General features: G+C 39.8%; 1 protein-coding gene across 9 annotated transcripts in view; it reads left to right on the top strand.

Moving 5' to 3' along the window:
• The window catches only part of IARS1 (isoleucyl-tRNA synthetase 1), a 107030-nt gene that overhangs the window by 2733 nt on the left and 88621 nt on the right, over positions 1-15676 (top strand). For 8 of the 9 annotated variants that reach the window (XM_057404249.1, XM_057404254.1, XM_057404253.1 and 5 more), the window contains exons 3-6: positions 218-374; positions 861-980; positions 3766-3848; positions 14709-14826. In XM_057404249.1, the coding sequence (XP_057260232.1) occupies positions 218-374; positions 861-980; positions 3766-3848; positions 14709-14826 (478 nt within the window). Of the gene's footprint in view, positions 1-217; positions 375-860; positions 981-3765; positions 3849-14708; positions 14827-15676 lie in introns of those variants that run through there. The other variant, XM_057404258.1, reaches the window with a different exon arrangement.

The following is a 15676-nucleotide window of genomic DNA, read 5'->3' as shown; positions in this document are numbered from 1 at the left end:
AGTAGTAATCTTGGTGGAACTGGCAATCAGAAGGAACTCAATGAATTGAAGTGTTCTCTTTAGTCCCACAGCCAATGTAGTACCTCTGCTGACTGATAATAAAAGAGGAAGAAATTGATGTTGACCTATTAAGATGTAAGAAGCATAAGCATACAGGTATTCTGTTAGAAGATTTGATGCTTAGTTTTTTAATTCAGAATGTTGTCTTGTGTTGTAGGTTTAACTTCTACGACGGGCCTCCATTTGCTACTGGGCTTCCACATTATGGCCATATTCTTGCAGGAACCATTAAAGACATAGTGACCAGATTTGCTCATCAGAGTGGTTTTCATGTTGACAGAAGGTTTGGGTGGGATTGCCATGGCTTACCTGTGGTATGTGTAATAAATCTGTCTGCAGATATTTCTGTTGGTTCCTATTTGCGTGCTGTTACCTTCTTATCGATCACATTTCTATTGCTTTTGTTCCTGGCTTTTTTGATTAAAAAAAAAAAAAAAAAAGGAAGTTCTTTGTCCACTGTGTTGCTCTGGCTTTTGCCTGTGTGGTGATGTCTACTTGTGTGTGCTTCCTATGAGTCGCCTGCCCTTCTTCAGGCACTGTTAATTCCTAAATTCCTATAAACATTTGTTTATTTGGTATGTATATGATTTTTCTGAAGATAGGAGAGAAACAATCACACCAGGGTTACCCTTTGAAATATCTGCTTAGTTCAGGTGCAATACTCATGAAATCTCAAAAGGATAAAGGAGGCCTTTTAGCCTCATTAGAATACACAAAGCGTGAATAAACTATCCAGGGAAATCCTGAAAGCTTTTGATGACAGCATGTTTTTTTTGTCTGGTTGTTTTCAATGCTTCCAGGAATACGAGATTGATAAGACCTTAGGCATTAAAGGGCCAGAGGATGTGGCAAAGATGGGGATTGAGGAATACAACAACCAGTGCAGAGGAATTGTGATGAGATACTCAAAGGAATGGGAGGTAAGTGAAGACTTGATGTATATTCTGCTGTATGCTTCTAATTATACGTGTGCAGGTGATTTTCAGCTGGGGTGAGCTTCATTCTTCTGTCTATTTGATTACTTGCATAAATCTCATGCCTTTAGCTTCTGTGTTTCTCACTGGTGATCCTAAAAGGGGAACAGAAGGAACATTATGGGCTCAGAACAGGGAGACTGCTGTGATGTCCAGACAAGGTTACTTTAAGGTAACCTGAAACTCAAAATGTCTAACTAGATATATTGAGCATATAATAGATATCTTGAACAAGTTATTTCTTTCTTCATGTCTTCTCTGTTTGGAAAATTGAAAGTAAGATCTGAATTTGATTTTCAAATGAACCTCATAAAGAAAATGCACGTTAACCTCTGGGCTTTTCTGCCTCCCTGCAGTCTTGTAATTGCTGAAGTGTAGAACTGTAGCTTGTATTTTTGGAACAGCAGAAGTTCTAGCCCTCAATCTTCCAAGAAAATATTGGTCTAAATCTTGCATCCCATGAATATAGTGAGAGGGAGAGCATTTCTCTGTGCAGACTCTTGAGACTGAAGAACTGTTCCAAGTAGATGGATTAGGTATTTTCTTGAGAGGCACAGGTTTGGTTTTTTCCTAAGTCTGAATAATATTAGTCTCATACAGAGAACCTGATGCTTCTTAAATTTTTCCTTAGCACTGTGGCCAGAATGAAGTACATTTAGCCCAGTACTTTATTTATTGTCAGCCTAATATGTCTCTGAAGTGAAAGATGAGGCTTTCTGGAGCTGAGGAGCGGCTCAGGTGCTTTCCCAGCTGTGCTGTTATATTATAGTGGCAGCATGCAATAGCAAGTGCCAAAGGAAGGGTGGAAGAGCAGACCATATCTTTTCAGCCTTTATGACATAAGGCCTTCCTAGGCCAAATATTTTTTTTTTTTCTTCAAAGTTTATAATCCCTAACATTTTTATTTTCCCTCATGAATTTCTCTAGCTACATTTTTAATCTAGGTATATGCATTAAGGCATTCCTACACACCGTTTGAAGAGCTCTTCTATAATACAGTTTCCAGTAAATCTGTATCTTCACTATTGGTTATGTCTTTTCCTAGCCAGGATAGCGCTAATTCTTTAGTTCTTCCTCATGCAGAAGCTGTTCTACGTCATCACAAGCCTCTGTATGTTCTTTAGTCCTGCTGTATTTCTTTTGATTGAAATAGCGATTTCTTACTTCAGTATCACTTGCCTCTTGCCCTTGGGTGTATTCTGAAGTTAATGGCAGTATCCAAAGAAACTGCAACTGCCTTTTGCAGAATAGCTGTGACTTAAATCTAAGCAAGTGGCTGGATGAAAAGCACAGAATTTGTTTTTTCAAAAATACAGCATTCATGTATACTCTGAAATCTTGTATTTCAAAAACATCATCAATGATTCTTTGTTGCCTTTTTTAAATAGAAATATAAAGATTAATTCTGGTTCATGTGTTTTCCATAGCTGTTCCTTTTAACTTGCTGTGTCTTCAGCAACTGGTATTTTTGCAGTGCTGATTAGTCCAAATACTTTAGTCTTTTAGATGGTAAATAGATTTGTATTTTGGTTTGTGCGAAAACTTGTGCATGTATATGTGTGTATTTTTACAGACATATGTTTTTTGATTAATAATAAAAGTAATGAAATTTAAGTATCTTGTTTGTGATTTGGCTGGTAATAAATTCAGGTATTTTGGGATAATGTTAGGCATTCCAAACATTCTTATTGGAGATAGTGTTTATTTTCTCTCTGGAGTGGCTAACGAATGTTTGAAGCTTATGAAATATATGAAAAGTTCCTTGGATGTATAAGACCTTTCAGTGGATCAACTTCATGGATCCTTCTACTGATCAGTCCTAGGCTTTGGATCTTAATAGTGGGATGTCAGAGTGGCTTAAAGGTCAGAATCAAAACTGATATACTTCAGGTATTATGTGAAAATATAGAGGTGGGAGACTTCATTTGCTTTGTTTTCACTTTACTGGTTTGACACTGAGCGTGGTCTGTGTCTAACAGTATTGGAACAGGTGTCTGTGGTTATTTGCAGAGCTGGGGGTTCTGATAGTTGTGACATTAGCAAGAGGGTACCACTTGTCCAAGTGAATCCCATAGCTAGCTTATTACTCATTAGTTTTTATACTCTGTGCCAACAGATGTGACCATAATCTGTCCTGAGTCAGGACTGACATCTGTCAGTCTTGTGGTTGTTGGCAGCCCTGTAATAGCTATTTGGGTAGTTGGCTTTGAATAAGTTTTGATAACTTCTTGTGACATACCAATTTCTTTCAGCATTTCTTTGTCTTCGAATTACATCATGTTTTCATATAACTGAAAGCTGATAGACTGTGGGGTCTGGATTTTGTCTGTCTCTGCAGTGAGTAGCTTTAAAAATAGAAGCAAGACCACTGTAATCAAAAGCAATTTTCAGGCACTTGAACCTCACCTGAACCTTGAGTGATCCACCATTTCTGTTTGATGAATGATGCAAATGATCCGCTGTTTCTCTTCAGTAGCCTTGAACATATTTGCTTCTTGTGTGACCTTTTTTCCAAGCAATTATGTTTGTAGTTTCATTCTTTGCTTATTTCATTCTTTGCCAGTTTAAATACACACTTTGTTACCATTGCCAGGCTAAAATATTTCCTAGATGTGTTTCATTGGTATGGGACAAACACTACGGTTAATCAGGCTGTTTCACAGAATAAATATTGAAAGGCATCTTGAAAGATCACGATAAATTTCCAATTTGTGTGTTTGTTTCTTAACAGTTCAGTGTTACCAGATTAGGACGCTGGATTGATTTTGAAAATGACTATAAAACTCTTTATCCTGAGTTCATGGAGTCTGTGTGGTAAGTTAACTTACATACATTGCATGTATGCTTTATAAATTTGAAATGTTAAGAAGGCTTCAATTATTGTAAAGATGTCAGTCCATATATCACTGGAACTTTGAAACATGCCAAATCCAGATAAACAGTGGACAGAGTAATTAAGGTGATGTGAAATCTCTTGATGTTGAAGTGACAGAATTAATTGCTGTGCTTTTTTTCTTCAAGATAGCAGGGTGCTTCACAATAAAATTCAACAGTACCGCTTCTACTGAGCCATGAAATCTTACTAATCTGTGTCAACTTAAAAGCAGTTCTGAAGATCTCCTCATATCTTCCTTGCTTGGTTTAGGAAATTCCATTGTATTTCTGCATTCTTGATGTTCCTCACACTGTCAGCTGCAATTGCCAAACTATCCAAACTTGCTTTAACACTAAACCTCTTCTTCAAGTCTGAATTTAAGAGACTGGGAATCTGCTGTTATCTTTTTCTTGGCAGCATAGTTTGATAACTGTCTTGGGCTCCTGGTGCAGAGCTAAGTGAAGTTTGAGTATTTTGGCAATATATTCAGGGTGACTGTTGGAATTCCGAAAGACAAGACTTATAGATTAAGGCTAATCAAATTGAGCTAACACTGAAGAGATAGTGACATTCAGTCTTTTGGGGGATAGAGTTACAAGCTGAATTACAGGGGAAAGTTTAGTAGTGCATATGCTAACAAAAAGCCGTTGAAAAGCAAATTATGTACATATTAAAGTATTATTGATGTACTTCAATATTAGTTTTACTAATAACCTGTGATTGTGTAGTTAGTTACATATAGTTACATTAAAGGATTGACAGAACTTCTGCAAGTCTGTGAAACTGATGTAGAGGGCTGAAATGTCAGTGAGCATTGAAAAGACAGTGAGAAGGGAGCAGATGTTTAAGTTAGCCAAAGAAACCCTGCATATCTAAGCTAAAAAGCTGACTGACAATAAACCTTTTTATAAGTTATAAAAATCCTTAGTGGCACCTAAAATTCTGTTTAACTAGCATCTTCCAAGGGTGGTTTAAAAAACATACTTGACTGGAACTAGCTGCAGGGTCTTTCTCAACAGCCCAAGCCTTTTGTGGTTGGTTGGTGTGCTTTTTCTCCCTTTGAAAGAAAATCTCCAGTCTTTCATCTGGCTTCCAGCAGTGACCTCCTCTAATGCTTGCTCTGGATCTGAAATCTCTGTGGCATGAGATTTTTAGGAAATACGTAGGCAGTCAACTTCTTAGTTTTTTGCTTCCTGATGCTGTTACATTTCTGTGTAATAATGCAGTGAAATACATGTTTTAAAACCAGGATTTTAAAAATGTGTTTTCTGGAAAGTCATCTAAGTCTCAAAGGGCCACATTACAGTGCTGTTGGCAGCTTGCTCTCTAGTAGAACAGGAGGTGGAACCACTGGTGTTTGCATGGAATGGCTGGAGGAGAGAAATGGGAAAGGAGTGTGGGATGCAGGTTTCAAGGCTAAGGGAGCTAATGCTTAAAGAGAGCACTGTAGCTGAAGTTAGTGCTTTTGACAGGGTAATGTACAATTAAAAAAATAGATTGTTACCTAGGCAGTTCTACTGCACCTCCCATACAAAGGGAGAAAACTTGGGCTGTTCAGCCTGGAGAAGAGAAGCTACGTAGAGATCTCAGAGCAGCTTTCAGTATCTGAAGGGGGCCTACAAGGATGCTGGAGAGGGAGTCAGCTACTGTAGCAGTAGGACAAGGGGTGATGGGTTTAAACGTAAACGGGAGATTCAGATTGGATACAAGGAAGAAGCTCTTTACTGTGAGGGTGGTGAGGCACTGGCACAAGTTGCCTGAAGAAGTGGTGACTGCTCCATCCCTGGCAGCGTTCAAGGCCAGGTTGGACGGAGTCTTGAGTGACATGGCTTAGTGGGAGGTATCCCTGCCTGTTGGCAGGTGATTGGAACTGGACAATCTGAAGGTCCTTTCCAACCCAAACCATTCTATGATTTAATTTTTTTAATAGTTCTTTTTAAATATATATACAAAACCTCTTTGAGACCTGTAGTGTCCAACTAAGTATGAAAGAGAAACTGCAGATTAATTTCTGCACTGACTGTAACCTGGTGACCATATTGGCCTGTCTAGTGGTTTTATCGTTTTGTTTTGTTCTGTTCTGCCTGTGGGAGTAGAATGCTGCTCTTTGTCCCAGAAAAAGTCATTGATGATAATAATGGCCGTGAGCATGGCAACCATGGATTTTTGTAGTTAAAATATGGTAAGGATTTTGTCTTTTTTTTTTTTTAATCAGCTGGACCTATCTGTTCAGGTGGAGTATTTTGCCTCCACCACCTCTCCCCTCCCCCGTCGCCTTTCCTGAGGCTTGCAGTTCTGGTGTGATCTCAAGTGGAATTTCTGGCTTTCTCTGAAATATTGTTTCCAGTGGTGGCTGATTTTATTCAAATTGTTTAGTCTTGAAGTAGTTAAGGACTCAGAAATTAAAGATATCTGTGGTTTGTATAGGTACTGTACAAGCTCAGGGTGCTTGAGAGTATTTTTAATTCTTTTTTCATGCGTTACAGTAATGGGTTTCTTGGAAACAACTGCTTTGTAGGCATTGTGCTGCTATGTCTGTGGTGGCTGACAGTAGAACACATTTTCAGGCTGGTAAATTTGAACCCAGAACAAAACTTCATCCAGTGATAAAATTGTGGCATCTTTAGGTAGAGTTTTTCTGGAAATGCTGAAGGTAGATGTCATTAAAAGGTGCTTCTGCAGTGGTTTCTTATATAGAGAAGACAGTCAGCTCTTCATGTCTGAAATAACTTAAATAGAACTTGTAAGTTCTCACTCTGCAGAATTCGTATATCCATCCTGCAGCCAGCTTGAATCTCAATGGAAGTATGTCCTTCACTGAAAGCGGTGCAACAAGAAGGATGTTCTTGAGCTAGCATTGAACAAACATGCAATGTAGTAATGGTTTTATTTTTTTGTACAGCTTGTGAGAGTGAAATTGAGAGCAGTTTGTTGTGATCTTAAACTTTTTACTGGTCTACAGTTGGGCTGAAAGAAGCACATGAGCTTTGGGGAAAACCAGAGCAAAACCAGAAAAACAGCTAGTGAATTATTGTCTTACTGCTGGCTTATTGCGTAGTTCTCAGGCTGACTGTGAGTTTGCATCTCAGGAGCAATTCTCCCTGGCTGCTGAGGAAGCAGCCTGAGAAGTGCTGAGGAGAGGAGGATGGGAATAACTTTGAGGGCGGAGTGATGACACATTTGTGGGTCTGATGAGGAGTTTTTTCCTCCTTGGCACAGCTTTAGGGTTAAACAGCTTCCTATCACCATCTAGTGTCTAAGTTTAGCTATTGCACTTCGGGTGTAATTCAGTTTTAAAAACAGTGTTTTGATCTTCTGTGGGTTAATGATGGTGACCGTAGGGTCGAGTGTTTATGGGTAAGAATCAGGGGGGGAAAGACCAACAAGGCAGATATCGTGATGGGAGTCTCTCACAGACCACTCAAGCAGGATGAAGAGGCAGATGAAATATTCTGTAGGCAGCTGTGAAGTCTCACAGCCACTGCCATTGTTCTTGGGGGGTGCTTCAGCTTACCAGATATCTGCTGGAAGTATGTACAGCAGGGAGGAAACAGTCTAGGGGGTTCCTGGAGTGTGTGGAAGAGAACTTTTTGGCATAGCAGGTGGGGGAGCTAGCTAGGGAAAGTGCCCTGCTGGACTTGTTGTGTGGCAACAGTGAAGGACTTGTGGGTGATGTGATGGTTTGAGGCCATCTTGTGCACAACAATCACGAAATAAAGAGTTTTCAGTTCTCAGAAAAGTAAGGAGGGGGTGTCAGTGGAACTGATATCTTGGACTTCCAGAAGTCAGACTTTGGTCTGTTTAGGAGCCTGGTTGTTGTGGTTTAAGACCAGCCGGTAACTCAGAACCATGCAGCCGCTCTCTCAATCTCCCTCCTTCCTCCCCACCGCTCCCAGAGGGATGGGGAGGAGAATCGAAAGAATGTAACTCCCACAGGTTGAGATAAGAGCAGTCCAGTAACTAAGGTATAACACAAACCACTGCTGCTACCACCAATAATAATAATGATAAGGGAAGTGACAATGGAAGAGAATAAAACCGCTCACCACCCACCAACTGATACCCAGCCTGACCAAGAAGTGATCTAGCTCTTCCAGGTAACTGCCCCCAGTTCACATCCTGGGCATGACGTGCTGTGGTATGGAATACCCCTTTGGCTAGTTCGGGTCAGGTGTCCTGTCTCTGCTTCCTCCCAGCTTCCCCTCCTCCCTGGCAGAGCATGAGACTCACAAAGTCCTTGGTCAGAATAAACATTACTGAGCAGCAACTAAAAACCATTGGTGTTATCAGCGCGGTTCCCAGGCTGAAAATCAAAAACACAGCACTGCACCAGCTACTAAGAAGGAGAAAAAAATGACTGCTACTCCTGTACCCAGGACACTGGTTGACAGAGTCCTCTGGGAGGTAGTCCTGGAAAGAAGTGGAATCCAGGAAGGCTGGACATACTTCAAGAAGGAAATCTTAAAGGTGCAGGAGCAGGCTGTCCCCATGGGTGAAGAGGTGAACTGGTGGGGAAGATGACCAGCTTGGCTGAATAGAGAGCTTTGGCTTGAACTCAGGGGGGAGAAAAAAAGGAGAGTTTATGACCTTTGGAAGAAGGGAGGACTACAAGGGTATCATGAGGTTATGCAGGGAGAAAATAAGAAGGGCCAAAGCCCAGCTAGAGCTTAATCTGACTACTGTCATAAAAGACAATAACATAAAAAATGTTTCTATAAATACATTAGCAACAAAAGGGGGGCTAAGGAGGATCTCCATCCTTTCTTGAATGTGGTCTTTTCCAACCTCAACTGTTTTAAGGTTCCATGTCTTGCTTATATGGTGTGAAACCACAGGTAGTGGAAACACTCCACTAAATACCCTAAGAAGAAGGTTCTCTTGACTCCTTTTTTGGTAACACTGGATAGGCTGGGGGAGAATGAGAAACATCCCTAGTTACAGTAGAAAATTGTTATTTTACATGTTTGACGTCGTGGCTGTGCACTAAAACTGTGCTGTTTACTGTAAAAATGCAGTATGGAGCTTCCTTTGGTGATGGGGCACTTCGTCCAGTTCTGCCTTCCTTCCAGTGGACCCATCGCCTTTGTTCCAGTTTCGGTTTTCCCTTTAGGATTGTTAAGAGGGGACCTTCTTTTCTTTCCTTACTAGGTGTGGCCTTTGGCCCTGCCCTTTCTTCTGCATGAGCATCAGGCTTGGGGTGCCACTGCACCCCTTCTAAGCTGCAGCTGAAGAGGTTGTAGACAACATTTGCCTTGGGTTGCCTGACTCCTTACGTGTTACTTTATTTTCATTTTGGCATGATTGGTGTTGTGGTTTTTTTTTTTCCCTGTACTTTGTATTCTCAGGATGGGCTCTGCCACTCATGTCCATGTCCAGCTGCCTCCGCCCTTCTCCGTGAGTAGGTGAACGGGGAGTCTCCTTTGAGAGGATGACTGGCAGAAAAATAAAGATCAAAACAGCTGGGTTGTTACATTTTATTTTGTTTTTTCTGTGTAAGCAGTAAAAGTTGTTTTCTGATTCAATTCCCCCCCACATGTGTAGTTTGTCTAGCACTTAACCAGAATGATTTCAGAACAATAGATTTGAAGTCCTAATAGGAATTACTGTTGCATTTTGTGTGTTTTATGACTCTCTCATTATTTAGAGAGATTCAACGCTGTTTTGACCATTTTTTTCTACTAGTTATCTCCAATTTTTTTCATACTTGTATGGGTTTTTGTGCATTTAGTGCTCTAGTCTGCTTCTTACCTTCTTACCATTCCAGTCCTCATTGTTTTGCCTCCTTGCCTGTCTTTTGAAGAAAGGCACACTGAACTCCTACTCGGATGATCTTTGGGCTAAGTCTAGCATCAAGTTTAGATGTTTGTATTTTCTGCTATACAGGTATTTTACACGTCTGGATTGATCCAGAATCATTTTACACACTGATCCAAAGGTTGGAGGGTAGTTCTGGGAGAGAATGATCTCTTTATGCTGGGATCTTCTAGTTTTTACTGGTACTTGTACATAAGACTTGACAAATTTTGTACTTAGGATTCCTAGGCCCCAGAACAATTGCTCTTCCTTTTTGTCTTAAGGTGTCTTTCAGAAATGCTGTTCTAAAGACAGGCTGTTTGTGTTTGTTATTGGACTTAATGTTCCTCTTAGGTTTATGCTTTTTTGACTCATGTTCAGTGTTGAGTCTTTCTGTTTTTCATCCCCATGCATCTGTTTTTCATTGTTGTTTTCTTTTTGATTTCATCTTTTTCTTTCAAGTGTTGCTCATGAATCACAGGAGAGCCTACTCCTTAATCTCTGCTGCTTACGGTGCTGTTTGGATGCATTCTGCTTGCTGGACTGATACAATTTCTTTCACAGAAACTGTCATTTATCTTGACATGAACTGATGCTACATCACACAGCAGTGATTTTGTACATTTATCTATACTACCATAGACAAGTTGAAATAATGCACTTCTAGATCCTGCTGTTGTAATGATTTGCCCACTTTGGTTTTAGTCTTTGTCAGTAACTGAGTTTGCAATTCCTTTGTGGTGTGCTTTGGGGGGGGGAGGAGTTTGTTTGTTTTGGTTTTGTTTATTTGTTTTGGTTTTAATTTAAAAAGGAAAAGCGCTTGCTGTGAGTTTGAAAATAACTTCTCAATGGTAGTAATAAGTACTTTGATTTTCTGGAAAGCTAGGAGCTTTCAAACCTCTAGCAAATCTTTAGATACTGAGTCTTTGCACACAGAATCACTTGAAATTGCTTGATACCCAAAAGGAATGCATTAAGAATTTGAGAAGCTCTGAAATGAAATCCTTCTCTTCAATGTGAAGTCAGTGTATGTGTTTGAAGAGGACAGCTTGCTTTTGCATCTGGTGGAGGATGCTGGGAAATGTTTGTTTTTGTGTGGGAATCTAAGGGTGTTTTGAGTATTGCGTTGACTGATCGGTATCTTTTGCAAGCAAAAGCTTCCTTTGTAGGGGTTATATCCATGTGGTGGTTGCATGGTGTGTATGTGACTTGGATCAATGAATATTGTAGCCAAGTTCTAATTTCTTTAAAGTTATGCGTATGGTGAGAGTAACTTACAGTCTGGTTATTGTGTATCATCCCCTCATGACACTTTAGGAACAACAAACTTCAGTGTGTGTTACTATTTTTAGAAGTTAAAAGTGCCACCCATCTTTAGGGACCCGGTTTTCTGTTAATAAGTGGCTGGAATATGCATGTTCAGTTCACAGTTTCCTTAACGGCATTTTTCTTCAGTAAAGGAATATGTAAGTGCTGCTCCCACAGCCAAGAGGATGCAACTATATTTATTTACATTTGAGGAGAAACGTAGCAGAAGTAGAGGAATAGGTTTTGATTTCTGACCTGTAAGAGAAAATGTTTTCTGTTTGTCAGTAAAAAGGAGCCATGTGGTTTTCTTAGCTTATTTCTTTTCAGAAAGAACCACAGTTTCTTATTTGACTTACAAACCTAGACCCTCTTTCTTGCGAATAATCAGCATTTTGCAAACATAAGGGTTAAAACATGTTTTGATGGGTTATTGTCTAAAATACCAAGTCTCAAACTTTTAAGCAAAACCTGAAATCCTCCTTTGTATAAGTGACTCTGACTGTTAGAACTAGGTCCACTTTTAGGAGCTGCTTTGTTTCAGGTGGGCAGGAGGGTTTTATGGATGCTAGGAGGAAGCTGGTTGGGAGTCATCTCCTATGTGCTGCTTCTGATGGTCACACAAGAACTGTTCTTGGAAACTTCTGTTAAGGAAACCAGTTTGGTGTTTCTTGAGAGAACAGCTTTTTGCAGTGACAGTGAGGGCTGTTGCATTATGCATCAGTATTGACTCGTTCGTAATTCTACTTATTATGTTGGAGTGGCTGTTTGAGGGTAGGGGTTATAAACTACAAATGAGTGAGCTCTGAAGAGTGATGTGGTTCGTAGAGCCCATCTCTTTGTTCAGCGGTGGGACAACTGGGGAGCACTTGGTTTGCAACAGGGCAGAATTGCCACAAGAGGGAGATGCTGGCTTGGATTTTTAACTTGGCAGCTCCATGTAGTGTTCACCTTCCCGAGTTTACAGTTTTCTGAGTTTACAGTTATATTTACAGGCAAATTAAATATTCAGTGTTTCTCTGACTAGTTTTCTTCTATGCTGTTAGTTGGCAGTGTTTTTCAGAAAGTAGAGGTGTGGTGTATGTTGTCACGGACTCCATGCAGGTACAGAATAGTTTATTTAACAAAGTCGCTTGATTATATGCTTTAAGCTTACAATAACCAATAAGAACCTGCCAGACAAATATTCCTCTACAGGTTACTCAATCACCACTTTTCATAATCATTTCCTTGTTACTGTTTCTAGCTGATAATGTGCTTTAGATGTAGCAAGCTATGTTATTGCTTAAGCAGACTATGTTTCTTTTTACAACTATATAGCAGTTAAGCACAAGATACCTTCTGCTCCCAGAGCTTCCTATTTCAGTCTATGAGGAACAAACATCATTTTTCTCCTTGGTCTGCTTATGCCAACACTTTGTGGTTAGTCTCGCATATGCAGCTGCATTGTGTTCTTAAAATGGTCCTCAACATAAAGTGGAGCTTTTTTCCTATAGATAGTTTAGTTAACTGGTTTTGGTAGGCAAATAGAACACCTTCAGTGTAAGTGCTGTCACTTGTCACAGTCTGTGTTAGTTATGCTCTGAGATGATAAGCATGCATTTAAATCTTTAACTTCATAGAATCGTAGAATAGTTAGGCTTGGAAAGGACCTTAAGATCAAGTTCCGACCCCTCTGCCATGGGCAGGGACACCTCACACTAAACCATCTCACCCAAGGCCTCGTCCAACCTGGTCTTGAACACTGCCAGGGATGGAGCATTCACAACCTCCCTGTGCAACCCATTCCAGTGCCACACCACCCTAACAGGAAAGAATTTCCTCCTTATATCCAATCTAAACTTCCCCTGTTTAAGTTTTAACCTGTGACCCCTTGTCCTATCACTACAATTGGCCAGCTCCAGTGTATATGCTGGAAGCTGATGAAACTATATTCACAAATGTATTTTTTTTAAATTTTTTAATAAAAGGCTGATTTGTATTTATGCCAGTTTAAGTTGATAGAGTCTGTTGTAAAACAGATGCACTCACTGTTATGTGTCAAATATGGGTTAGAGATTGGGCAGTCGTAACTTGCCTGTGGGTGACATTTATTACATTAAAAGTTAACTTTTGAACTGTGTGTGTAAGGTAAGACACCTTCATTGGAGTGCGCAGCTCCGAAAGACTTCCGGGTTTGGTTCTGCCTGTGGCAGAACTTGATGCTGCTGAAGGTCTCTGTTATCCATCTTAGACTTCAGATTATATATTTTTTTCTGATGCTAATGACTGTTTGTAGGAAATTCTGGACTTTCAGAGGCCCATGAATGAATCTGAGTGGTCTGCATGTCTTATCAATATGAAAGCCTATATTTTTTTCAACTGTCTGATCTGTATGGTAATAGTTATTCCAGTCAAGACACTATGTGACTTCCATGACAGCAGGCCAGTGCATATCTTTTGATGTTCTTGTTTTGTGTTGCAGATAGAAATCAGTGCAATAGTCTGCTTGCATTTTGTGTTGTGGGTTATGATTTCAAACGTAGAAGGCAAGATGCTGACTTAAATACAGGTCCAGATTCTCAAGCTCAATATGACAGCCTGCAGAAGGAAGTGCTGCTTGCCAGGATGGGGCTGGTTGCTTAGCAATGAGTCATTTATCTGGAAAGGGACCCAGAAAAGAGATCAGGGCAGTTTGGAAACATAGTTTGAGTAAAGGAGCTTTTAAAGTCAGCTTTGTTTAACAGTTTGGATCTGGAATGTGAAATGACCAGACTCTGCAGAGAGCAAGTCTAAGCGTGCAAGTCAGTGAGACTTGATCAGCTGATATTGATGGTGTAGTAGGTTGAAGTAAGGTTCGTGATCCTTTAGTAAGCTCCACAGTATTTAGATACAGAGAATCACATGAGTTTGTCCTTCACATGGATGCCTGATGAGTTGCTGTGTGAAATTTCTCTTCCAGCTTCTGTTCATCTTGAGCATTGACACAATTTGTCATATTGTAATATTATGTGCTGTCTTGACTATTTTGAGACACTGTAAGGATCCAAATATGCTACAGGCTGTATTGAAGATTTCATAAACAGAGTTAATGCTTAATGTGAGACTGTGATTTTGGACTGGAACTGAGTCCAGAGTGAGATGAGCTGATCAAGGAGAGCATTAATGTAAACTCTGCATGGTTAGCTGTGCCCTTTTGTGAAAAATGCTCTTCAGATAGTCAGGTTTTACTGAGGGTGGGTTTCCAGGTATCTAACTTGTATCTGTCTCTCTTCTATAGCACTAGTTGCTGTAGTAAGTAGGTGCTTAAGATGATGTAATCAGTGAGCAGCCATGTCGCTACACGACTTCTCTCTAAATTATGACTGATTGCAGTCTTGTTAATAGTTCAAATTTCAGGTGGTCTTTGTATTCAAGAAACTTGAGAAAGGTTAGTCAGCAATACAGTTTTATATGTCAACTAAACACTGTGTGCTGTGCAGTCAGTGCATGGAAAATCAAGCTGGCTGAATCAGCTAAAGGTAAAAGTCATCCAGAAATACAGTTGCAATCAGTTAATCTCTTTCCTTTTGACTTGCAAATACTGTCTTTCATTGACAATTGATTGTTTAAGAAAGGTGTTATTCAGAATGGCACTTCAGCTCAAGCAGAACCCTGTTCTGTGGCTGATTTACGACATTTGAAATGCCAACTGCTATTTCATGTTTCTTGTTTACTTCCAGGTGGGTTTTCAAGCAACTGTATGACAAAGGACTGGTGTATAGAGGTGTTAAGGTCATGCCTTTTTCAACTGCATGCAATACTCCACTGTCAAACTTTGAGTCCCACCAGAATTACAAGGTGAGTCAGTATATATGTGCATTATACGTTGCAATCAGTTTTCTCTATTGTCTTAAGTTTGGATTTGGAAAACTAGTATTTTTTGCTTGGTGGTACATAAGCATTTTATTGCACTCCAAATTGAAAGTAAAAAATTAGGTAAATGGGTTACTTCTAAGTATATTTTCTGTATTTATTTGGATCACTTGATCTTAGCCTTCTTCCTCATTCTTTTTGGTTACTACCTACAGTTCTATAAAATACATACTTTGTTTTATTCTGATAAATTACTCTCACTTCCTCTCTGGGCTCTCAAGATGAGTATTGCACTGTGTTGGGTTTTTATGGTAAATACTTGGAGGAGAGCTGTAGCTGTCCCTGTCTGTCCAGATCAGAAAAAATGAAGGTCCTTGACACAGTCAAAGTCTTTTGTGAGGGGATTAATGGAAATTGTCAAAGGCTGTGTTTGGTTGTAGAGCACTAGGCTAATTCTTCAGAAAATCATTAATTCAGATTGAGAAATTCCAGGAAATGTTTTACCTATATCATGCGTGGTATGCTGTGTTGTAGAAGGTGTTCCTTTAAAATGAATGCCTAGATACAGTAGGTGCAGCTTCTCATTTGAACCAAACTTATGTTCGCATATGTGAGGGCAGAACTTGGGTCCCAGTTTTCCAAATTTTATGTTAAGTTTGTGGACAGAGGTTTCGTTTCCAGTCTCCACCTAGGTCTCTCTATTTACTTAGGTTGTTACCATGGAGAGCTAGCACGAATTGTACATCTGGTCATTTTCACATTTTGCCTAAGAAAGGCCAATTTGGCCAAAAATAGAATAGCATTTAGGAAAGAAATTTCAGTAGACTTGTAGTAC

This window comes from Pezoporus wallicus, unplaced genomic scaffold (genome assembly GCF_028554395.1).
Source record: "Pezoporus wallicus isolate ANWC-B61680 ecotype Strahan unplaced genomic scaffold, APGP_CSIRO_Pwel_v1 contig_5935, whole genome shotgun sequence".
Lineage (NCBI taxonomy): Eukaryota > Metazoa > Chordata > Aves > Psittaciformes > Psittacidae > Pezoporus > Pezoporus wallicus.
The sequence above is the reverse complement of the archived record's forward strand: the minus strand, read 5'-3'. Positions and strand labels throughout refer to the sequence as shown.